The 25,731-nt window shown below is 42.9% G+C and overlaps 1 protein-coding gene across 45 annotated transcripts in view; it reads left to right on the top strand.

Moving 5' to 3' along the window:
- CDK12 (cyclin dependent kinase 12) overlaps nt 1-25,731 on the top strand; it is an 85,939-nt gene that overhangs the window by 45,437 nt on the left and 14,771 nt on the right. For 7 of the 45 annotated variants that reach the window (XM_084984552.1, XM_084984534.1, XM_084984535.1 and 4 more), the window contains exons 12-17: nt 2,535-2,746; nt 3,823-4,278; nt 8,324-8,714; nt 20,378-20,487; nt 20,949-21,092; nt 24,939-25,038. In XM_084984552.1, the coding sequence (XP_084840678.1) occupies nt 2,535-2,746; nt 3,823-4,278; nt 8,324-8,714; nt 20,378-20,408 (1,090 nt within the window). In that variant the 3' untranslated portion in view covers nt 20,409-20,487; nt 20,949-21,092; nt 24,939-25,038. Of the gene's footprint in view, nt 1-97; nt 725-1,163; nt 2,747-3,822; nt 4,279-8,296; nt 11,187-20,377; nt 20,488-20,948; nt 21,093-24,938; nt 25,345-25,731 lie in introns of those variants that run through there. The other 38 variants (XM_084984525.1, XM_084984530.1, XM_084984529.1 and 35 more) reach the window with 14 other exon arrangements.

The following is a 25,731-nucleotide window of genomic DNA, read 5'->3' as shown; positions in this document are numbered from 1 at the left end:
TTCTTTCTTTTTTCTTTTTTTTTTTTTTTTTTTTTTTTGTGTGTGTTATTTTGTTTTTTAGGGCTGCACCTGAAGCATGTGGAAGTTCCCAGGCTAGGGGTCGAATTGGAGCTATAGCTGCTGACCTACTCCACAGCTACAGCCAGTGGAATCTGAGCCGCATCTGCAACCTATACCACAACTCACAGCAATGCCGGATCCTTAACCCACTGATTAAGGCCAAGGATTGAACCTGAGTCCTTGTGGATCCTAGTTGGGTTCGCTACTGCTGAGCCATGACAGGAACTCCTGATTTCTTTTTAAACAAGAAATAGATTTAGATACGATATTTGTCATAATTGTACTCAGGCTATCTTCTTTTGTTCTTGGATCCCCCAACATATTGCCCCATACAGCCTCTCTGAAAGTATTCCTCCTAGTTTTTGCTCATAACCATTTAAACTTCTTTAATTCCCTGTATCTGTGGTGACCATGTATATCTCACACTGGTAAGAACAGTCCTAGTTTTAAATAGTTTTTCTCATTGTCAGGTCATATGTCCTGAATTTTGACACAGAAAATATGGTCTTTGAATATGTCTTCCATCAGAATCTTATGAATTTCCTGTATTGTATAGGATCCTCAGAGGTTCTATACTCACATCTCACATTTTGACAGATAAAAAGTTGGGGGGCTTTTTTGTTTTATTTTTTGTTTTGGTCTTTTTAGGCTGCACCCCTGGCATGTGGAAATTCCCAGGCTAGGGGTTGAATCAAAGCTGCAGCTGCTCGCTTATGCCACAGCCATAGCAACTTGGGTTCTGTGCTGTGTCTGTGACCTACACCGCAGCACACAGCAGTACTGGATCTTTAACCCACTAACCAAGGCCAGGGATCAAACCTTCGTTCTCTTGGATGCTAAGTCGGGTTCATAACCCACTGAGCCACGACGGGAACCCTCAGATAAAAAGTTTTTGACTGTCGCTGGAGTTCCTGTTGTGGCGTAGTGGTTAACGAATCCGACTAGGAACCATGAGGTTGCAGGTTTGATCCCTGGCCTTGCTCAGTGGGTTAAGGATCTGACGTTGCCGTGAGCTGTGGTGTAGGTCGCAGACGCAGCTCGGATCCCACGTTGCTGTGGCTCTGGTGTAGGCCGGTGGCTGCAGCTCCGATTTGATCCCCTAGCCTGGGAACCTCCATATGCCACGGGAGCGGCCCTAGAAAAGGTAAAAAGACAAAAAAAAAAAGTTTTTGACTGTCGCATAGCATTATAGATTTCATGTCAAGAGTTTCGGGATGTCTCTTAGAGAAACACTGTTTCTTAAGTGTTTGGGATGTTAGTACATGAACAGGTAGTAAGTACCAATCTGGTAATCCAGAGAAATATCCAGATTCATTTATTGTATTTGAATTTTGATATGTTGAAATACATAAGCTTTTTAGTAAAAACTGGAAACTTTTGACTGTGGTAATCTTTATTGTAGTAGAGTTAGACCCATTGGAGTTACTTGCATTATTGAGTATAAGAAAGTCTGGAAATGTATTAAAACAAACCCCACAAATTAAAATACTCAGTCTTGGAAATTAGTGGCATAAAGAAGAAAGAAATCGGTTTTGTGGTCTTCACAGACTCAGTAACACATAAATTGATTTCATACAGAGACGATTTAATGATAAGCATATTTAGTTCCAAGATTTAAATTATCACTTTGTTTGGACTTTTTGTAGATACTAACAAGGCAGTCATCTCTGTCCTATTTATTCCCAACTGAAACTCGACCAGCAAAGGTCTCTTTTATTCTTGTTATGCCAAGCAAGAACAATTATAACTTAACTATTTGACTGGAATATGGACATTTATATAGCAGGTGTGTCTCTGGTATTAGCAAGATCCTCATTTATTTTTTGGGGGGGGCAGGTGGAGAGTTTTTGTTTTTTGTTTTTATTTTGTCTTTTTAGGGCCGTACCAGTGGCATATGGAAGTTCCCAGGCTAGGGGTCAACTCGGAGCTGTAGCCGCTGGCCTACACCACAGCCACAACTCCACCAGATCCGAACCAGTCCTTAACCCACTGCACAAGGCCAGGGAGTGAACCCGAGTCCTCATGGATACTAGTTGGGTTTTGTTACCACTGCACCACCATAGGAATTCCGAGCTTTGTGGGGTTTTTTTGTTTGTCTTTTGGCCATACCTTTGGCAGGTGGAAGTTCCATGGGCCCAGGGATTGACTGAACACCGCAGTTGCTGCCTACACCAAGCTCTGGCACACCAAATCCTTAACCCCCTGTACTACAAGGGAACTTCCAAGATCCTCATTTCTCACAGTAGAAAGAAATCCTTTGGGCTTTTGGATTTTTATTTTCTCAGACTACTACATGCCACAATACGGTTTACAGTGCTACAATTTATTTACTAACTTTTCTGGTTATTTTTACGTTTTCTTTATCCTTTCCATTTCCCCTTGCTCTTTGCCTTTCCATTTTAATCTGTGTTTGCTCCATTCACTCACTACTGCATTCCCAAACACCTTTCTGCTTTGATTTTGTCTTTCTCCAGCCTACCCCACTGGCAGGATTGCCATGAATTATGGAGTAAGAAAAGGCGACGGCAGCGACAAAGTGGTGTATTGGTCGAAGAGCCACCTCCACCTAAAGCCTCTCGAAAAGAAACTATCTCAGGGACAAGTGCTGAGCCTGTGAAGAACAGCAGCCCAGCACCACCTCAGCCTGCTCCTGGCAAGATGGAGCCTGGGGCTGGGGATGCAATAGGTCAGTGCTGGGATGGAGCCTTTGTGCTTTTATTAAGCACTTGGACGGTTTTGAAGGTCAAATGCAAGGATTTGTGTGATGTGTGTTTTAGTTTTTAGCCACTAAAGCATGAATAAAGAGGTTGATGTCCTCAATATGAAGAGAAGGATTTAAACCAGTTTTGTATGTGTAATCTAGAAATTTTACAATAGATTATTTTCCCTTTCTGAATACCATATCTCACTTGGACATGTGGTATATATATCAGCGAATTAGGTAATCCAAATTCAAGATTAGTTTACCCACATAATTTGGAGCCCTGTTTATGTTAGATTTGGTTAAGACCTTCTTAGAATTTTATCATGTTAAATCTCAATTGCTAAATGTAGTTAGTTCTGTAGACTGTTATTTGATCTAAATATATCTGAAACTGTGTAATAATGAATTATAAATAACAAAGGAATTCTTCTCTGGTACAGCAATTTTTTCTGAACTACAGCTGTGCTTTCCTTGGCTCACTTCTCTGTGCTTGTCCATTTACAACAGTGGTTTTCAGTGCTGGCTGTACATTAGGATCATCTAAGAAACTTTAAACATAAACACCCCCAGGACAGTTGTCACATCTCTAGGATGGGACCTGAGGCTTCTGAATTTTAAAATATCTCCTGGAGTTCTCTTTTGGTTCAGTAGGTTAAGGATCTAGTGTTGTCACTGCAGTGGCTTGGGTTGCTGCTGTGGCTCAGGTTCAGTCCCTTGCCAGGGAACTTCCATGTGCTGCAGGTGCAGCCTAAAAAGAAAAAAAAAAATCTTTCCTATTCTGATGTATAGTAAGGGTTGAAAATCACTGACCTCGAAGAATAGAGATAAAATGAAATTGCTTTTACTCACAATACAGAGATATGTTTTAATTAGTCCCTGTATTTTTAAGTGAAAATATAAAGTATAACAAATATGTCTCGACAGTTTGAGGCATGAGAAATGAGACATTCAAAATGAAGCTTCATTCTTTGGATATTGCAAGTTGCTGTTGCCAGCTGAAGAAGGCAAAGGTCCTTACCCTGCCTCATCCTTTGATTGGCTTCACTGTCTCTCCACAGGCCTTGGTGACATCACACAGCAGTTGAATCAAAGCGAATTGGCAGTGTTATTAAACCTGCTGCAGAGCCAAACCGACCTGAGCATTCCTCAAATGGCACAGCTGCTTAACATCCACTCCAACCCAGAGATACAACAGCAGCTGGAGGCCCTGAACCAGTCTATCAGTGCCCTAACGGAAGCTGCTTCCCAGCAGCAGGACTCAGAGTCCATAGTCCCAGAGGAGTCTTTAAAGGAGGCACCCCCTGCCCCAGTGGTCCAGCCTTCAGCAGAACAGACAACCCCTGAAGCTTCAAGCACACCAGCTGACATGCAGAATATGTTGGCAGTTCTCTTGGGTCAACTGATGAAAACCCAGGAGCCAGCAGGCAACCTGGAGGAAAACAACAGTGACAACAAGAACAGTGGGCCACAGGGGCCCCGAAGAACTCCCACAATGCCACAGGAGGAGGCAGCAGGTAAACAGACCGGTCATGAATCTCACTGAGCTCAGGTGCTGTTGATCCTCTTACAAATCTCTAACATTTTCTTTTTCACATCAGTGGCCTCAGTTTCAGTTTTTCTGTAACCTAGTCTACAGGAGAACATAGCACCAAGTGATATGTTTCTTGCCCAGCTTCTTTTATATAAATTTCGAAGCTTCTCAAAGCACCTTTCATATACTGATCGTTTTTCCATTTTTCCATTTCCTAGGAGGTAGGTAAGTAAAGTCCCTGTGTTCTCACCCAAGGAATCCACAACAGTACTAGTGATGCATCTTGAACCACTGTGTGTGTCGTGGCCAACTAGTATACTAGCACTTGAAAATCTGCCTTCCAAACAAAAATCGTTATCAGATTGTACAAATAAGCAGTTGTACTCTAGTGTAGTGGATGTCGGATACCAGAGTTTTGCTGGAAAGATAGTCAAGAAAGCTCTAATAAAATGTCATTGTTAATCTCCTGAAGAATAATTTGAGAAGATTTCCCAAGTAGATTATTAACACCATACATTTCCTTTCCAAAAAAATAGCATGTAAAAATGATTCCTTTGAATCTCTGTTCCTGAAAGAGATAACTAAATGGACCCTAGATTAAGAATTGAGCATTATATATAAGGAAAAATCTTAAAAAAGGAAATATGTATACCTTGATCTCACCTGACCACAGCATGCAATTTATTAAAAGGAAAAGAAGTTTCAGTATTCTAATCAGTTCTGATTCACAGTCTTTACTTGCAAAATCTTTACTTATCTGAAAGTATTTTCAAATCCTTGGAAATTTTTGCGGTTCATGAAGACCCCATGAATTTGGGGGATGAGAAGAGGTACAAGGACTGATGGGGTACACTAACCTTCACCTTTTAGAGTGTTGCATTCACATTTCATATGGGATGGTGTAGAGAGGAGTATATCTTATTTCCACTGGTATGGTGTCAAGTATATAAGTGAGTTATCATATGTAAAGTTTAAAAACTGGAAGGTGACAAATAAAATTAACACCCTTACTTTATATAGATAGAGAAACTGCAATCCAAGGAGTTTTAGTAAGCCTGCTGATTGTCCCACTGCTGGAACCATACTGTTGACAAAGGCAGAGCTAGAATTCCTGTACTTAATGTGTTTCTTTTTAATGTATTTCTTGATTCACTTTGCTATTCTGTCATAACAGTTCCAGTTGTTTTTAAGAAAGACTCTAGGACATGGAATAACAGAGAAAGCAAATCTAGAATTAAAGCAGGCCTCTTTATCTCGTCTCTCATACCCTCCCCCACCACACCACCACCTACCCCCAGCAGAAAAAAAACTCAGCTATAGTCACAGTATCTGAAAGAACTGGTTCAAATTAAATAGCAGAGTGACTGAAAGAAATTTACCCAATAATTGAGCCAACAAGCTATTAGCCAAATGGTGAGATTGAACTAAAATTAAGGCCTGGCTCATGCCCAGAAATTGTTGGATTTTACTTTTCAGAGGAGACTAAAAATGCCATTCCTAATTATTACAGTCACTTTTGGATTATCCAGTTGGTATCTCTCCTGTTTTTGTTTCCCTCCCCTGCTACCTCTCATTTGGCCATTTTATTGTTCATTAGCACTTCCACCAGAGGGCAGACTGAGTAAGCCAGAGAAGGTAAAAAAAAATCTATCACTTTGGCTACTATTTAGCTACTCTATACTTGACTGGGAAAAGGGTAATGGTTGAAATTTAATGAGTAAAATGAAGTTTTTAAGTTATTTGTACATTTGATTAATACCTCCTGACATTGGTACAGACTGTTAAGGATTGGCAATATTGTTAACACTTTGAATCTTATAACAATATGTTTTTTTAATGTGATCTTTATTTTTAATTCTCTTAAGATGTTTTATTAACCTTTAATAGTTCTTTACAACCCATCTGCCTTTGCTATTTTTGAAATAGTTTTCATCCTCATAACATGTGAAAGAATTTGAGCTCAAGAATTAGTTCTGTTGAAACACAACTAGACTATTTATTTAAAAAAGCAAAGTTTAAATATGAAAAGTAGTATAGCTGGAAGTTGTTTGCCTTCAGTATGAAAAAAAAACCTGATGTTTCATTTCATGTATAGTCCAAAAATACTTTTTAAAAATAATTGGTACTGTGATGTTCTTATGTAGTGAGATATGTAGTATTGACAGCAAAAAGTTTGAAATCTATAAATGTTTGTAGTCCAGTTAGGCCTCCTTTTTTAGGCTGTCGACTTTTCAAATTGTGAATTTTCTATAGCTAATTTTTTTGTCCTTTAATTTAGTTTTCACTACCACCTAGTCAGCCAGCTAATCTTAACAATTAACTTGGGTGGGTACTATATGTAGGATAACCAACTTGTCCCTGTACTGTCCTGGTTTTAAAACTGAAAGTTAGCAACCTGGGAACCCCCTCAGTCCCAGGCAAATCGGGACTGTTTATCTGTATTATATGTATAGCACCTGACCTTATATTCCCACTGCACAACAGTTTTGTAGTGTTTTCAAAGTTCTTTCAACTGTACCCTAAGGGCATACTTTACTTACTGTCTTTGTAAAATACAATTGTGGTAAATATGCTACCAAAATACCTAATTATAACTATAAAAACTATTTTTGGCTTGCCTGAGTAATGACTTTCATATCACTCACTAGTTGAAATAATAAAGAATTGATGATATGGACATTTAAAAATATGTTTCCAGGAGTTCCCATTGTGGCTCAGCAGGTTAAGAACCCAACTAGTATCCATGAGGGATGAGGGTTTGATCCCTGGCCTCTCTCAGTGGGTTGCTGCAAGCTGCAGCGTAGGTGGAGGATGTGGCTCGGATCTGGCGTGGTTGTGGCTGTGGTGTAGGCTGGTGGCTGCAGCTCTGATTCAACCCCTAGCCTGGGAACCTCCATATGCCAAGAGTGCAGCCCGAAAACAAAACAAAAGAAAACAAAACAAAAAACCTTTTCCATAGGGAACAAAAATCAATCATTTGGAAGATATCAAAAACTTTAAACCTTTTCTTCAGCAGGATGACTCCCAAATCTCTAAGGGCACAGTTCTGACTGTACTTGGTTTTATATGTCCTCAGACTCACACCACTTTACATTTCTAATCTCTTGCCTTGGCAGGAGTTCATTATCAGACAGTGATTACCATGGTTAGGCAAATTAATCCAGCAGTGGGGGATGAAAAATCCAGGGAGTGGTTCTAGAAAGATCTTTGGAATGTCAGAGTATAGTATTAGTTCAGTACTTTTCTAAATACTCACTTCTTGTCAAGGTCTGCAAGATAAACAAATGTTTATCAACAGCCCATTCTGCATGACATTGCTATAGTGATTTTTTATAATTACTGTAACATAGGAAGCTGAATGACAGTATGGTGGTTAATATCATTTTCTTCAGAATGTGATTATGAGGAGAAGGGACTAAAGTTTGAAGAAGCAAGTGTATATTTATACACGACGGTAATGAAAAGTTTTTACTTTATTTCATCTCTCCTGTACATTAAGTTCTGTTTCAGGTGTTAACCTTCTATCATCAAACATTCTGTAAAATGTGTTAGCTAAGTCCACACAAGGTCTCCTGTTGTACAGCAAGATTATGTCCTAGAAATGTGACCACAGCATATGTATTGTTCCCTCTCATCTTCCTTCTTTCTACTTTATTTTCATTAATGTTTTGATCCAACAGCAAAAAAGGGTGGGGAGGCTGCCAACTGCCTACGTATTAGAACGGTTCCTTAAGGAAGGAAATGGAGGAAATCAGGATAATCATTTGAAACATACGATCTTTTTACACAAGCTGTTAGATCTAGAATGCAACTGTTTTAATCACTTGATTTTATTTATAAATTGCGATTTCCTGATCCCAAAGTTTTATTCTTTATATATATTTGGTTACTTGTATTGGTATTTGTGTTGGGCAGTGTGTGTTGGTGTGTGTGTGTGTGTTTGTGTTTATAATCACATGTGATTTTTAAGATGGTGTTTAAAAGAAGTAACCCTTCCACAGCATGTCCTCCTCACATTCTTCCACCAGAGAAGAGGCCCCCTGAGCCCCCCGGACCTCCACCGCCGCCACCTCCACCCCCTCTGGTTGAAGGCGATCTTTCCAGCGCCCCCCAGGAGTTGAACCCAGCTGTGACAGCCGCCTTGCTGCAACTTTTATCCCAGCCTGAAGCAGAGCCTCCTGGCCACCTGCCACATGAGCACCAGGCCTTGAGACCAATGGATTACTCCACCCGACCCCATCCCACCAGGACTTACGGAAACACTGATGGGCCTGAAACAGGGTTCAGTGCCACTGACACTGATGAACGCAACTCTGGTCCAGCCTTGACAGAATCCTTGGCCCAGACCCTGGTGAAGAACAGGACCTTCTCCGGCTCTGTGAGCCACCTTGGGGAGTCCAGCAGTTACCAGGGCACAGGGTCAGTGCAGTTCCCAGGGGACCAGGACCTCCGTTTTGCCAGGGTCCCCTTAGCATTACACTCGGTGGTCGGGCAACCATTCCTGAAGGCTGAGGGAAGCAGCAACTCTGTGGTACATGCAGAGACCAAATTGCAAAACTATGGGGAGCTGGGGCCAGGAACTACTGGGGCCAGCAGTTCAGGAGCAGGCCTTAATTGGGGGGCCCCAGCTCAGTCTTCTGCTTATGGAAAACTCTATCGGGGGCCTACAAGAGTCCCTCCAAGAGGGGGAAGAGGGAGAGGAGTTCCTTACTAACCCAGAGACTTCAGTGTCCTGAAAGATTCCTTCCCTGTCCATCCTTCCATCCAGTCCTCTGAACCTTTAATGAAATCATTTGCCAGAGCGAGGTAATCATCTGCATTTGGCTATTGCAAAGCTGTCTGTTGTATTCCTTGCTCACTTGCTACTAGCAGGCGACTTATAAAATAGTGATGTTGGCACCACTTCCCCCAGATGGGCCATAGCCAGAACATCTACTTCAACTCTGCCTAGTAAATATAAGTAGAGAATATGAAGAGGGTCATTAAATTGAAAAGTAAATGTTTTATTAGTTCATAGCCTGTGCTTCTTGAGCAGCAGCAGAAGAGAACAGTTTAAATTTTGAGATGGCTCAGGAGAAGCTCTCCATAGGTTTTTAAAGTTTTGGATTTGTGAGTTTTTTATTTTAATGGTTTCTTACTTTTGAATTTAGTGGGTTTTTTTGTTTTTTTAGAGAATAGTGTTCACAAAATTTGAGCTGCTCTTAGGCTTTTGTTATAAGGGAAACAGAGTGACTGGCTGATTTAAATAAATGTTTCCTTCCTCTCCACCATCTCACATTTTTGCTTTCAAGTGAACTCTTTTTCCCCCCATTGAGCATCTTGAACATACCTTTTTTTTTTCCAAATAAATTGCTCATCCTTAAAGTTTGCTCCACTTTGAGAAAAGACATGCCCCCTTTCCCTGCACATGAAGCAGGTTGTAGAAAGTAGCATTCTTGGGCAAGTAGGTGGACTTTACCCTATCCCTTAATTTTTTTACCCCTATCTTTATAGAGTTTGCTCTTTCTCTCTCTGTCTCTCTCTTTTTGAGGCATTTGTTTGGAAAAAAATTGTCGAGATGCCCAAGAACCTGGGATAATTCTTTACTTTTTTTTGAAATAAAGGAAAGGAAATTCAAACTCCTATATTGTTCTCTGTAACTCTTCAATTCTAAAAAAAAATTTTTTTTTAAACCATGTTGGAGTGGTGAAGTTGATTTATAAATGCAGATAGCCTAGGACATTGCTGCTGAGCTAGGGTTAGAGATGATGCCTCCATACCTAGAGGGCTAGTAAGAACAGTTAGCATACTGTTTACACATATATTTTTGTCAAAAAAAAAACTTTTAAACAGAGCATTGTAATATTGTCAAAGAAAAAAATACATCCTGAAAATACATGGAAATGTAACTTAGTTTAGGGTGGATATTTTTCTGAAGATGTATCACTACCTAAGACCTTTTTTAAAAAATAATTTTAAAAGAGCAGACTATAAGAAAGAACAGTATTGACATATACACATCTCAGCATGTATATCCTGCCAATTCTTTTAGGAATTTTCCTCCAGAGGGATTTGGTTTTGATTTTGATTTTCGATAAAGGGGGTTAAATTATGAATTGCATGGCAAGAATTTTGCCTTACTATAAACAAAAAATGGAGGAGGGAAAGGTTTTCAAGGGGGGGATAACATGGGCTTCTCATTTTGGCTTCCAGTTCTGTGTGAGTACCAGCATGTAATGTGTTTTAAAAACATACACATTTCTATAAATTACCTGCACAGACTTAGACCTTTGTGAAATGTAGGTTAGCTCCCTTTTACAAAGAGAAGATAGATACGCTTCAGCATTTTGGAGAATAGTTTTGAACTCAAAGTTTCATGTTTCAATGCCAAGTTCTTATATTAAAAAATAAACACTACTTTTAAGAGAGAGGTGCATTAATAAAACAGAAAACAAAACTTTAAAGAAATGAAAGAAGAACCCCTCTTCTGGTACTTACATGAAGATTATTTTCCCCTGTTATAAAAATAGGCAGATATCTGGTGTGTGTATTTCTTTATTCTCTGGGTTTTGGTCTGGCCTTGCCCTCAGGGCCAAACATTGATTAAAAAGAGAACCTTCTAGCCATTTTGGCATTGATGGCTTTTTATACCAGTGTGTCCAATTAGATTTGCTAGGCTCACTGACATGCTGTTGGTAAATTGCATTAAAGTTCATCTGAACCTTTTGTCTGTTGACTGTCTTAGTCCTCAGACATGGGCCTTTGTATTTTAGAATATTTGATTTGAGGCATTGGGCCCCACTCTCCCATTTTTGATTAAAGAACTCAAGCCTGGGATACTTTCGAAAGTATCTAGTGAAAAAAAAATTGGTTTCCCATCAAATATGAATAAAATTATATATTTTAATTGTATTTTGGTTATCAGCAGTCATCAATAATGTTTTTTCCTCCCCACTGCATATTTTTAATTATGCCAAATATTCTAAATAATATACTTAAGTCTCCTTTCCCCATCCCTACTACTGGGGAAAAGGGTGAATGTGTGTGTGTGTGTGTTTATGTGTGATCCCATCCCATCCCCCACCCCCATTTTGGGAGTCTAAAAAGAAAAAAAAAAAGTTGGTGATTTTGACCATTTCTAAAAGCAGAGGGACAGAAACTCAAATATCCTGGAATCTGTGTGGAGGAAGAAAGGTATTTGTTAATTTTTCAGCTGTGTTACCCGTAAATGTGATGAAAGTAAAAGTTTGGCAGAATTTCTACTGGACAGCTAGGAAATTACAAACCCAACTATATTCAAAAGTGGTTATGGTTTTGGTTTGGTTTGTTTTAATTAAATACATTATTTTGATCAGATGAGGAATCTGATTCTGTTCATGAATGAGAGGCAAAAACGCTTTGACCATTATCATTTTTGTGGTTTTGAAAACCACTTTGCTTGACACAGTTTCCTTAGGTTTTTCTTCAACTATCGATAGAAATAGGGACTTGAAAACTGTATCAGATTTATACATTTAAAAGCAGGGCAGTTAGCACAAATTTGTAAGTAGGACTTCTGTTAGTTTATGCTATAGACATCACCCAACCGCTTTGTGTGTGTGTGTGTGTGTGTGTGTGTGTGTTTAATATGCATATATAGTTACAGTACTAAAATGGTTACCAGCAGGTTTTGAGAGAGAATGCTGCATCAGAAAAGTGTCAGTTGCCACCTCATTCTCCCTGATTTAGGTTCCTGACACTGTATTCCTTTCTCTCTCGTTTTTGCTCCCCATCAGGTTTTACCTTGTCTATGTACAGATATTTTGTAATATATTAAATTTTTTCTTTCAGTTTATAAAAATGGAAAGTGGAGATTGGAAAATTAAATATTTCCTGTTACTATACCACTCTTGCTCCATTGCATTTACTTCTTAATCTGTACCCTTTGAACAGATCTAATTACGTATGAAGGGCATTTTTCCTCCACTTTATCTTAGGGGTTCTTTGTCTTAGAATCTCTATAGACTCATAAACTACCAAAAACAAAAGTTTTCAGGGTTTGAAGAGGTGCTTCAAAACCCTAGACTAAGAATTAGATAATAAAGAGTTGGGGGAAGCCATGTGATTTTTTAAAGTAGAAAGCAGCTGCACAAAAGTAATGATGGTGTCAGGCCATCAAAAGAGTTGAGCTTCATGTACCCTGACTCCTCCTGAAAGGAGAGGTAAGTGGGTTTGAGCTCAACTGTCGTCAAGAGAAGTTGGTAAGAGGCTGGTTAGAATAAAAGCTAGTCCCTTAAATCAGAAACCCTCACCCCTACACCACTTCCTGTTGCCATGAGTAGGGTCAGCATGGGCTCGGCTTAGTCTTCCTAGCTCTGTTGGTATTTTTCTTGTCTCCACGTGAGGAGAAAATGTCCCTTCTCTTTCATGGTTTAAGAAAATGAGGACTAAACGTTCCCTTGTAGTATGTGCTGCAATCCTGCTAGATATGACATAAGTAGGTAGAGAACAGGAAAAATGCATCTGGAGACAAAGGAAGAAGGGAAGTAGGTACCAGGAAGTTGTGAGCAGGGTAAACAATCATACAAGGGGTACACCAGAACAAGGAAGCTAGGAAGAAATCCAGTCAAAACCTGGTGGTGATGAGGGTTGCCAGCTTGATTTTGAATCCCCACAGTTTTAAGTATGATTGCCTGTGGGCTATCATGTCTTTATCCAGAAGGAGAATGGAGAGCTCCTGTGTTTCTGGAGTCCTGTGTTTCTGGTTAGCCTCCAGAGAAAGGAAAATGTTTTCCAGTCTTTATATATTCATGACTAGGAGTGTGAACTTCAACCTTCTAGAGAATATTGTTTTCCACTTCATAGCAATGTGTGTCTTCAATTCTGGGCCTGAAAACTGAAGACCTAACCTAATCTGGACTTTTTTCTCTATCACACTCAAGGTTGTTTTACCGTTCAGTACCTAAATTTCTTTTCCCAGACAGGCATTCTTAACTGTATGGTAAAGTCAAAGCCTCAAGAAAGTTAACAGTTAATGTTCTTTGTGCTGAACTGGGATTTCGTTGTTACTGAAGGTTACCCCATAGCTTGGCTTTTTTTTTTTTAGGTATTGAGTGACTTTGTTCACAACTTAGTCATCCTGAAGGGCTAGTGGAATGGAAGTGGAAGTGGGGAGTTCCTCAAGTGAGTAAATATTCAGACATTCCAAGGGAGAAGTGGAATTGCTAAATCTTCATTGTCCTAAGAGGCAGGGTGAGCGCTCCTGGACGCTTTGGTTAATTTTACTGTCCAGGTGTGGCATCTCTCATTTATAGGAACACTTTCAGTATTCCCATAGCCGTAGGAGTATTCTCAAGTGAGAGTTTACTCCAAGCCAGGATTGAGAGGCTTTGGGGGAAATATGAAGAAATTAATGGTGGTACTCTTATCACTCCTCACCATGTGCAGCTATCTCTCCATCTCCTGTCCATCTACTTCATTTCCTATTTCTCTCTCTCCTCCCCACTCACTACTCGCATGCTTTAGTCGAGCCAGGGAGGTTGATTGCTTAACCCTGAAGGGTATTTAGAGTTTTGCTGCTTCATAGTTTTGAAGGGTGGTGAGAAGAAATTCAGGAGACAAATGTCTATTCCAGTTCCTCAATTTATGGGATGAGAACTGAAAGAGAAAGCAAAATCACTTTCTTATTGCTAACTGCTAAGGAAAGGAGCTTTTAATTCATGTTGCATGAAGTCTAAGAGATTTACTGGTCTAGGAAAGTCTCAACTTTCACTTCATCCTCTTCCCTCATATCCTGACACTTGATTTTGCTGCTGTCATTTCTAAGCTCAGTTGCAGATAGTGTCTATGGGAAGTAAAGCTTGGTGAGAAGAGGGCCCTCCTGTCCATGAGAAAGCAGATGAGGGCTGCTTTGATGCCCTGGTGATTAATCACAAGGTTGCCCAAATACTTGACCACTGGATTGTTCTCATATCTCTGTCTCAAGAATGAATTAATAGTTCAAGGCTGAGAGAGGCTGATATACAGTTAGTTCTTAATACTCTCTAGGTGGGTAATTGTTAGCAAAGTTTTCTCAATACCCAGTCCTCAGCCACATTGTGCTTCTCTGGAATGAGAGGGTATAAGCCATGAAGTTAATTCATTTAGACATAGGTTCCCTAGAACCTGGAAATAGCTGGATGTTTTGGATGTTTTGCTCTGGCAGGATTGTAGCCTGAAGATAATGTTGGTAGTTCTAAAGGAATAAAAGACATTTTACCCAAGCCAAAACATCTCTGAGGAAGGCAGCACAGAGAGACTTTAAAAAGGCTACAATATAGCAGTCAGAGCTAAGCCAAGAGCAGAGCTTGAGTTTTGAGAATGTCTTGTCTTTGTTTAAGGATCCTATCTGAGGGGTTGTCTCAAGGAGAGCATCCTTCCCCCTCCTGTGTTTCACGAGGGACACCCTTGGTAAGGATCAGCTTATAGACAGATAACCTCCCCACCGAGGCTAATACAATTTTTCATGCTTCTAACCCTGGAGAAAAGAAGGTGCTTTAGAGACCTAGAGAGCCTGATCCCTTTTAGAAATTCGGTAACTTCTAAGTTCCCAAAAGTTCTCATATAACATGAAGCAATATGAGAAGGAAATGTAAAGAAGGGGGAACTGGAGAAGTCTTAGTGGGACTGCAGAAAGAGGCAGTGTATGATTGCTTATAAAGAAGAGAGAGGGATGTAAGGGTGGAAGGAAAAATTAATGGAGTAGTGAAGGGGGATAAATGCCTTAAAGTTTCACAATTCATTTCAAGGAGACCCCATTAAAGAGCAAACTGTCCCCTTGATTAATGTTAGTGATAGGGTTACCTTTATAGTTGGGGCATGCTATGAAGACAGTTATATTAGGCAAATAATTTATACAAGAACATTTTGCTTAGCATTGCTCTCTACATGGTTCAAGAGTATTTCAGGAATAAGGCAGGAATGATAGAGCATCGAGCATCAATGATTGAGCATCAAGCTAAAAAATTGTTTTTTGAGTTTTAAAACTCTTCTGCAAGTGGTTTTACATGTTTTAGGAAACCAATATTCCTCTCCCCTTCACTTTAGATCTAAGTGAGGGTGACTCACAGAAGAGCAAACAAACCAGAACGTGTGAATCAGAGTCACAGAGTGTTAGAGCTTACAAAAGGACACTAGTTGGTCTAGTTCGGTGCTGTCATTAGCCGGTGAAAAAAACAGACCCAGAGGGGTTGAGAACGTGTTGGGAGGAAGAAGGGAAAGAATGAGAAACTAACATTGTCTGGAACCTACTATGTGTCAGGTACCACAGTACCTTTGCTTTTGTTACCTTGATTATTTAACACCTTGAGGCTAAGGAATGGAAAGAATACAAGGCAAATCCTTGTCCTGAGCAATATGTAGGAGATAAAAGAGGGTAGCAGATCATTTTTTCCTGTCTAATCACACAGGACTAAACTAGAGGAAATTTGAGAGTGAGGTTAATCTAAGGTGCTTGCTAAAAAGTGAGGGAGACTCATGAATAAGTTTTCTATTCTGAGGGACCTTCCAAAAATGTGATGGTCAGAGATAGGCTAGAGGCAAGTCTGGTGGAAAACAAGATTACTGTTGCCTCTGGGATTGACTTGCATGCTAGAAAGTCAGATCATGACCTAAGAATATAGGATTAATTTTAGAAATGGGGAACAACGAAATGAGGCTTCTCATCCTGAGGTGTCTACAATGAAACTAGTGTTTATATACTGTGCATTGAGGTGATAAAAAATTTTGATGACTGTGCCTTTTTTTTTTTTTTATGTTTTTGTTTTGTAACACGTTTCGAAGTCTTGAAACAACTTGTGATTTTGGAAGGGGTAAGAGTGCCAAGTTCAATGTTGATAAGGACCGGTGGCAGCCTGAAAATTGACATTGGGAGTAAGATTGTATTTCTTGTCGATGTTTGATATGATATCTCAAGAGTTAATACCATGAGGGCTGCTTCCATGAGGAGCCAGTAATACTAGCTCTATCATCCCCTGAGTACAGGGCAACTTCTGGGCACGATTATGGGAGGGTCCCATCTTTAGGAAGATTCTGGGTCTAGTGAGAGACAAGTCTTATACCTGGGGGGAAGTGGGGATTTGATATTTATAAGTCATATTCATGCAGGTTACAAAATAAAGTCGTAACATAGTTCAGAGGGAGCCAAAGCAAAGAAATAATCAGAAAAACTGGTGTTAACCAGAAAAGGTTCTCTGAAGGTGATGAAGACAGAAGACATGGAACAGAAGAAAGGAAAGTGATCACGGGCAGAAAAACTTAGGATTTATGTGTGTTTTGTGCAGAGGGCCATGAATGGAGTAGTCCGGGTAGTGGGGGAAAGGAATATTAGGAAATGAGGTTGGAGAGCAATCTCGTTGGCCTGAATGAGGAATTTGAATTTGATTTGTTGAGCGATGACAGAGCAGAGCATGAGATGAATATGACGTTGACTTTTGCAGCTCTACTAGGTCATGGAAGCAGGAAAGCTTGCTGGGATGTTATTGTTTTTGTCCAGATGTGAGGCCCTGAGGGGAGGACAAGGGGGTTGAGAAGAAAGGAAGTGGGTCAGTAACATTAGCAAAGCTTGATGATAGTTTGGATGTGAGGGGAGGAATAAAAGACAGACTGAAGATGATAACCCCAGGACATATTTATGCTGTTGATGGTGATAAGGACTTGGGAAAAGGTAATTGCTTTGTTTCTAAGAAAGTATTTATTAACCAATAGATGGGCTGTCTATGTTCAGTATTGCCGACACTAGGAGGGGACATGGCCCCTGGAAAACAGTTGAATGCGGGCTATGTGCCCAGATGATCACCTGCACTCTGCCTTTTTCAGCTTGGAGAACCAGGTGAAAGAGTGTTTATTTCTGGGGTGTACCTGCAGGCTTCAAGAATGTTATCCTACTGGTACTGGGAGAGAAAATACAGTTTTATTTTTTGGGTGGTTTTTTTTTTTTTTTTTTTTTTTTTTTTTTTTTTTTTTGCCAGTTTCTTCCCCTTTAATGCTTTGAAAATGGGATGTGACTAGCCTGTGGCAGCATGTGCCTGTGGATATACAATTCTCTGGCTTGATTCTTGGAAGGCCTTTTCCTGTCCCTCCCTAGGGGTCATTTGTATCTCTGGTTCCTGCTCCCAGAGCCATAAAGTGGGAGCCCCCATTTATTAATTGGGTTGGGACTGGGGAGGGGGTCGGCAGGGGACTCTTTAGTGCAGCAGGCGGGGGTCTTCCCGAATGAGCCCATTAGCCAGCCCCAACGGCAGCTGAAACGGGGCCGCAGCCAAGTCCTCTCGGTTTCAAAAACCCTCCATCGCCTGCAGCAGATCAGAACAAGGCCTGCGGGAGCCCTTAGCTTCTGATTGCAGCTGTGAGGAAGGACAAAACAATTTATAGGAAGCCAAGTAGCTCCTGTCTCACTGTCTCTTCCTTTCTCACTTTGGGGAGGGGGAAGACGGATGTGATGTCCCCTCCCAAGATAGCTTCTTACAAGACGCGTATGGGCCTAAAGTAGACAAGAGGAGTGAGGGTACACGCATCGATTGGACATTTATGTCTGTACTCTGGAAGTGTTTACACATGTCCTTGCTTTCTTCATCCATCCACACACGGTTGTGTTGGCTAACCAGTCACTGGTTGTATGGGGCTCCCTAGGGCAAGACCAAGTATGTGCTCAGACTCTTAAATAGTCTACATTGTCTTTTGTGGGGGAGTGCTTATCATACGCTTCCCTGCCCTGTACCTGCCTGTCTCCTATCTGTCCCCATCCCTGTCTCCTATCTGCTTTGTCAAGATTCAGGGTTAGAGTTAGATGACCTTTTTTTACACCTTCTCTTCATAGTAAAAGGAATTTGGCCTCCTACTAGAACTCACTTGTCTGTCCCTTGAGTTAAGCCGGCATGAGAAAAACAGGCATCTACAGAGAGCTTCTTTATGCAGTGGGCCACAGAGAAAGGTGTGAAGGGCAAGAATGTCTCACTTCCTGTCGGAAGGACACTTGTGTTTTCTTCCTGATAGCATCATAGATAGCCAGAGCTAGAAAGGGAACTAGAGACCACCTAATTCAATTTCTCAGTTTACAGAGCGGGAAACTGAGGCTTAGGGAAGGGAAATGCCTTGCCCACGTCTCACAGTGAGTGAGTGACAGCCAGCCAAGACTAGAATCCGAGTCCCCAGAATCTTAACCTGTTGAGTATAGAGCCTCCAGTTTTAAGATCATCAATTCCTGTCAGCCTTGTCCTTCCTCAAGAAAGGAAGGTAGGGCTGTGAGATTTTGAGGGGGGAAGGACAGATTGAGAGGGAAAGTTAGGTTAAAAAATTGGTAGAAAAACTGAGCAGCTTTATGTATTTTTTACCTCAAAGACTAATCTCTCAGTGACATGCAAATTGTACAAGTGTAATTTTTATTTAAAGTCAAGGAGTTCCCGTCGTGGCGCAGTGGTTAACGAATCTGACTAGGAACCATGAGGTTGCAGGTTCGGTCCCTGCCCTTGCTCAGTGGGTTAATGATCCGGCGTTGTCGTGAGCTGTGGTGTAGGTCGCAGACGCAGCTAGGATCCAGCGTTGCTGTGTCTCTGGCGTAGGCTGGTGGCTACAGCTCCGATTAGACCCCTAGCCTGGGAACCTCCATATGCCTCGGGAGCGGCCCAAGAAATAGCAATAAATAAATAAATAAATAAATAAATAAATAAATAAATAAATAAATAAATAAATAAAATAAAGTCAAGAGCTTCAATTCATTGGGAAGCAATGGCAGCCATGGCCAAAGATCCTGGTGCCTCAGAGTTACCCCAAAGTACAAGGGACTTGTTGCGTCTCTGGGGTTTGGATAGCAGGCAAAGGTCCTCAGAGGCTTTGTGAGGAATGGACCCTAAATCTTAACTCAGGCTCCTTGGCGTTACAATACAGCCATACTGAAAAACAATCAGGAGGAAAGGAGAAGGAAAACAGCGCAACTGCTGCGAAACTCAGGGGATCATTGAATGAGAGAAGGGATTGTAGAACTCTGAGTAAAATGAGATCACCTCTGAGATTACAGGCAAATTTCTTTTGGGGGGAACGGGAGGAGGGGGCTCTGCTGCTTTCCTTTTTTTTTTTTTTTTAAAGTTTCTCCTTTGAGAGGCAGAAGGAAGTGGTGTGCTCCACAGTGACCTATGCCCCAAATAGTGAGCTCAATGGGCTGATATGCACGGTAGTTTCTGAAGTCATCTCACTCTGGTGCTCAGACTCCTTTCCCTCTTTGGACCTCTCCCAGATATATCTACAGTCCCTTGCAATGCTTCTTTTCTGAGCCTAAGTGTCTGAGAGGCACTGATGAGCAGAGAGGGGAATGTTAACGAGTTCCTAAACTGGAAGCAGAATCTTAGAAAGAGAAAGCACCACTGGGCAGCTTAGAGGTAGAAAGGATTATGGGTCTAGGTCAGAGGGGCAGGGGGGTTGCAAAATAAGCCTTGAGTGCTGATGACCAAGAAATAGAGCCCGGTACGCACCCTAAACATTTTCTCCATCACACCCTGACCGACAGCATAGAGGGAATGTGGAGCTGGTCTCCATGCAGATTCAAACCTACACAGACTGTGTAATACTTGCCCAAATTGCATCAAGTCTGCTATCCCGCAAACCTCCTTTCTATCTCATAGGACCTTTTTCTGGCCTCCGAGCCTTTCTTGAAGAAGCCGTTTGGACAAGAGAGCCTTCAAATACAAGCTGATGATCTAATCTACAACTAGATGGCCTCCTTTGACTCACTTTGTTGCATTAACTGCCTTAACCTTGAACCTTCACTACCCTTTATAATTCTGGGTGTCACAGCTTCTTCTATTCCTGTAGAATTCCTAACTTCTCTCTTAAAGTAAAGGAACCAAAGTTTTTGTTTATCAGACTGGGAGCTAGGTCTCCGGAGGTAGGAATCTTAGAATACTTGTAACTCTCTTGGGGAATATGCTTAAGGCTCTTCTGAATCCTTCTCAACTCCGTGAATTAGAAGAGCCGTGACCATCACCATCACTCTCCCTACCAAGGCCATGGTCCCTGGGTGGATGGCCAAAGACCCTCTCCGGTGTGTAGTCCCTTATCTCATATCTAATGTAACCTGTCATTTTCCTTTCCAGGTGGCAACAGCAACAGGAGGGATGGCCCTGAGGAATTTGGTAATGTCCATCAGTCACCTGACATCTGGAGCCCTGGCAAATTCAGTCTCTTTCACAGACTTTAAAGCCAGGTAGGAACCTAAGGCCAATCAGAAGCCACTGGCCTGCTCTTACAAGGGATTAAAACACACACACACACAAACACGAATCTGAGGGAAGTTCTTATTTTCTTATTTGCAGAGATCTCCATGGGAGTTTCCTTAGCTTTTTACTTGACCCTATTATGATGTCCTGCCTTCTGATTAGCAATTATTCCCTCCTGGCTGGAGTGGGTAACCTCCTTCACCGGCACTGGCGGTCATTTCGGTCCTGCTCTTTTCTCTTGGCCAGCTGTGCTAATGAATATTCCCCCATAGTGTGATGCTCAGCCTCTCTCACAGCAACTGCACCACTCACCCAGCACCTCATCCACACACATAGCCCTGCCTTCGTCTTCTTCCCCAAGAAACTATTTCCTCTTTCTTCTGAGTCAGGATAGGGCATTGCTGTCCCTTGTTACTCCCTCTCATCTGCTTCTCCACCTCCTTTCCAGGTTTGAAGGGAGATTTCCCCTGTCCAAACACTGTGCAAGACACTAGAAGTAGAGGTCTATCAGCCCACTTACGTCCATCCTCAATGCCCAGAAGTGGGCAAGTCACCAACCTACAGTGCCCACTCCTGCCCTTTTTTCTGCCAGGTAGGTGTGCTCTTCTCCCGACCCACTAACTCCAAACAGGGTCATATTTCTCTCTGTTGTTAAATATCTCCTACAAGGGGAAGGTCTTGGTGACTTTCAGCCCTAATTTTTAGAGAGATCTTCCTGATGTTAAATCTCCATCCCCTCTTCTGCAGTTCAGAACCATTTCACCCATTTAGTGGGTGTAGGAAGAAGGAACCAGTAAATGGATGATATACGACACTGGAGGGGAAGAGTCTAATGACAGGCAGCCCTTCTCTTAGAGCTGGAAGCCTGAAGTCTCATATGTACACTCTGCCCAGTGGCCTGGCATCTTGGGGAATACTTGAATCTTTTAGAGGGAAGGGTTTTTTACCTGGGGTCCATTCCTGAGAACAAAGATTTCCGACCCTGAGAATTTGTCTCTATTCATCCCCAGACCTCTCCAGGGCGTAGCAAATGGATTGCTGTGGGGCAGAGCCCACCAGTAGGTGGTACTCTCTCCAGCTCAGGTGGCAGCTCTCGTCTGATGCCTGTAGAGTGGGCAGAGGTTCTAGAGTCTCTTCTGCCATTGGAGATGACATAAGCTTACCCTTTAACCTCAGGCCTCCTCTCTCAGCAGTGCCTCTAACCCCTGCAATCCAGACAGTACAAGCAGCAGGCCTAAATAAGTGCCAGCTCTGGGTAAGGTGCTCTCCCTGGTAGGCACATACCTAGAATTAGAGGCGAAGCAACTAGAGGGGGTGGATAGAGGAATAGAGTAGGTGTTAGAAAGTAGTAAATGGCTCTGGAAGTGGTCAAGCAGTATGTGTGGGGGACCTGGAGTACCCTCTCCGGCTGTCCACCAACTTGGATGTCGGATTCATCAAAGCTGCTGGGCAGCTGCAGTCTTGGTTTCTGCCACACGAGGGCGCTGCTGACCAATTAAAACTCCTGCCTCGCAGCAGAGAGAGTTTGGAGGAGGGCAGGGTGGGGACAACCCACACTCTTTCCCCAAAACAGGGGTCAGAAATGCTCCCACAGCGCCTGAGAGCAGGAGCCCAGGGAGCTAGATGAACAATTAGTTGTTCTTTCTTAAAAATGGCCTGAGACCCTGAATGTGCTGCCCTAGTGGACTGACATGTCAGGAAGTTCGCAGCTGAACTCTCGAAGCCCCTTACTTAGCTCTAGGCACCGAACGCCTTGCACAGGTGTTTCTCTCCTTCAGGGTGTATCAAGCTCCAGCTGTCCCCTTCACTGTCCTCAGCCTCTAAGACAGTTACTTTCCAACCTAGAGGGTGGAAGTATCTGGTTTTTCAGAGAGGAAAAAAAAAAAAAAAAAAATCTCTTACAATTGTTTTAAGAAAATTAGCTCTTGGAGTTCCCGTTGTGGCTCAGTGGTTAACAAACTCGACTAGTATCTATGAGGAGGTGGGTTCGATCCCAGGCCTCGCTCAGTGGGTTAAGGGTCCGGCATTGCCATGAGCTGTGGTGTAGGTCGCAAACACAGCTTGGATCTGACATTGCTGTGGCTGTGGCGTAGGCCAGTGGCTATAGCTCTGATTCAACCCCTAGCCTGGGAACCTCCATATACCATGGGTGTGGCCCTAAAAAAAAAACAAAAGAAAAAAAGAAAAGTAGCTCTTAAAGAAGTAGCTCTCTTAGGAGAGGGTGTTGGGGAGAGGACTGAGAAGGCAGAGAGTAGGAAAGATGAACCTTTTGTGCCCCCATCACCTCCCCCAGCGCAAATCTGCAGAGCTTAAGACCGTCTAGAGGATTTTTGCAGCTTGAGTGGCTAGAGGAACCCAGGATGCTCTGGAGCTCTGCACCCCAAAAGGTGTCAGAAAGCAGGATGGGGATGGGGGCTGCTCTGGCCCATGAGCTTCACGCTACCCCCGTATCATATAACAGGTCTGTTTGGGATCCAAGTGGCCATGGAGCCCTTATGGGGATGAGGTAGCCCACAATTGATCCTCCGTCTCCATGAAGCCCTTCCAGGCTGAACAGGCTAAGGGAGATGACAGAGGTTCTGCTCCTCCCTCCTACCCTCATGCCCGAGGGCCCCTCCCCAGGAGGACAGCTTGATTAAACAGTCGGTGCTGCTGGAATTGCTGCACAGCTGGCGCTCCCCCCAGCACCCCGAGCAGAGCAGCAGCGCAGATTAAAATCTCCAATTAGCGTTAAAGTGAAGTGAGGAGGTACTGTGGCTGCCAAGGAGGCCAGGCGGGGGCCCTCAGTCGGCAGATACCCCCACTGCTGCCTGGATTCTGAGCACCACCCTTAGTGCCCCTTTTTATCCTAGCTGCTCTCCCAACAGCCCTTAGTGCCTGTTAGCTTCACATTGCTTGGAGCCAGAGGGCTTCAGAGGGGTGGGAGGTGGGGCAAATAACTTAACTGACAAAATGCTGGGGACACCATAAGAGTGGAGGAGAAAGAGAGTGATCAGTGCTCATTCAGGGAGATGCCCTACTCACAGTCTGCCAGGTTGAGGTGACTTCACACTACTGCTGCTTCCTTTTGCCTAGAGAAAGGGCAAATAGGACAGGTCCCTCCAGATTCTCTTACCCATAAGGTACTGCCCACACAAATGTCCATGCTTATATAGTTTATCCTCTTTGACCCATCTGCTCCCACCCAAATTATGGCTCCTTCCTCCCTCTCTCCATTTTTTTCACAGCTTTCCTGTGGGCAGGGGTAGACACAGCCTTGCTTGGGAGCATTGCCATGCCCTGCCACCTGGGTCCCAACTGGCTTCTCGTTATCTTTGCAGTTTGGGGAAGAGCCGGGATATGCCGAGAACGGAGGCCTCAGATTCTCCCAACCCCTGAACATCACAACCCCTCCTAAGGGCCTTCTCCCGTTTACACTTCTCCCTTTCATTCCCCAAGCCCAGAAGGTGGGCAGCATAACTAGCCACACCCTTTGACTTCCCTCTGCCCCTTTAAGGGAAATGAAAGTGGGTACCCAGCTGACTGAACCTACTCACACCTCCAGAAATTAGACACCAGGGCACAGTGCCACCCTCCCAAGCTGGCACATGCTACCCTGGCAGAGATTCAAATAGCCCCCCATACCCCCACTCCTGAATCTTCCTCTTCTCTCTCCCTCTTTCTTCCTCTCCCTCTCCTCCCCCCCCCTTTTTTTTTTCTCAGCTCAAAGCACAGCTGAGCCTTAAAAGGTTGGTGGGGGGGAACCAAGCTGGGGCAGGGGGGTGGAGAGCTCCAATAGCACGTTTTCACCTGCCATTTAATTGGATGTATTTTTAATTAATGGGACCTCAGGGACCAACATGAGACAATCTGATCTCTGAATAGGGACAGGGGAGGGATTGGGTAAGGGAGGAGGATTGGGCCACTGGGTGCGGTTACTGGGAACCCAGGCCCATCAATCACTGGCCACTTTGCGTTCTGGCACGGAGAATAGTGAGGCGGCAGAGGAGGTGAGGCGCTAGGGAGAGGTGCCAGGTTTCCCCCCAACCGCCAGGACCTTCAGAAAGAATGGAGCTGTAGTGGTTGACTCCATTCTGGGGCCCAAAATTGCAGCCAAGATACTAGGTAAGGCTGGTTTCTTGCTCCTGGGGTTTTGTCCAGTTAGGCTTGTCCTAGTAAGTGCTCTAAAATTGTAAAAGGAAGGTGGGGACAGAGCTTTGAGGACCTTGAAGAGAGAGGACAAGACCTAGGGACCAGAGAGCCAGAGATGTGGTGAGAGGGAGAAGGGCAGGGTTCAGAGATATTTCTGTGTGTTTAGGCATAAAATAAGTGCCATGGAGATTACATGCAAAACAGCATGCAAATGAGGCCTGATGCCTTTGGGGTATGAATCATAGACCCTTTACTGCTGCAAAGAAGAGAACTTGGAACTCATCTTGCCCAACCGTTCATTTTGCAGATGTGAAAATGGAGACTCAGAGAAGGGAAGTCAGTTGAATCCTGTCTTGGAGTTGCTTTGTGTGTCTGGATTTGGAGAGTTCCTGGGAACACAGGGGCAGGTAGGGTGCGAGAAAGAAAGTCAAGGCAAGAGTTCCGGCAGGATACTATTCTCCATTGCTTGGAGTCTCATATCTCTGGCCCCTGAGTCTTGGAAGCAACTCAGGGGAGTCAGGTGCGTTATTGGGAGACGCTTTCCCCGTTCCAGAGATCATCTCATCCATTTCCTTGCTTCCAAGTAGGCAGATCCCCCGGAACCTCCTACTCTCATGAAGCTTTACCATATTCTAAAAGGTCTACAGGGAAGGAAATACACCAACTACCCCAGTCCTTTAACCAAGAAATAAATGTCCCCAATGGTGACTAAATATTAAGCTTTTTATGAGATCTTATCACAAGTTTTTCTGCTGCAATATTAGCTACTGGAGAAAATTATGCCAAAAAATCCAGCAAGGAGTGGTTTTATCCCATGTCTAAGTCAAAAAGAGAGAAATAAAACTCGAGGCCCCGAAAGTGGTAGGAAATGCCCCTGGATTCATCTGGTGCCATGTCCAGCGCTCTCAGTAAGCTCCACTTGGCTTTATGTGGTGTCAGTACACACTGGAGAGAAGGGCACATTTCCAGCTGTCCCCGTCCCACCCCCACCTCCTCCACTGGGTTAAGAAAGAATGATGGAGAGAAGTGGCTTGCCCACCCCGTTGCCAAAGTTGGCATTTCCTGGCTTCTTCCTTCCTCAAAAAATTCAGCATTCTGGA

This window comes from Sus scrofa, chromosome 12 (assembly GCF_054392235.1).
Source record: "Sus scrofa isolate SSC_HxYL_T2T_F1_AM1 chromosome 12, Sscrofa_HxYL_maternal_Yorkshire_Landrace_v2.0, whole genome shotgun sequence".
Classification (NCBI taxonomy): Eukaryota; Metazoa; Chordata; class Mammalia; order Artiodactyla; family Suidae; genus Sus; species Sus scrofa.
Note: the sequence above shows the minus strand (reverse complement) of the source record. Positions and strands in the feature narration are given on the sequence as shown.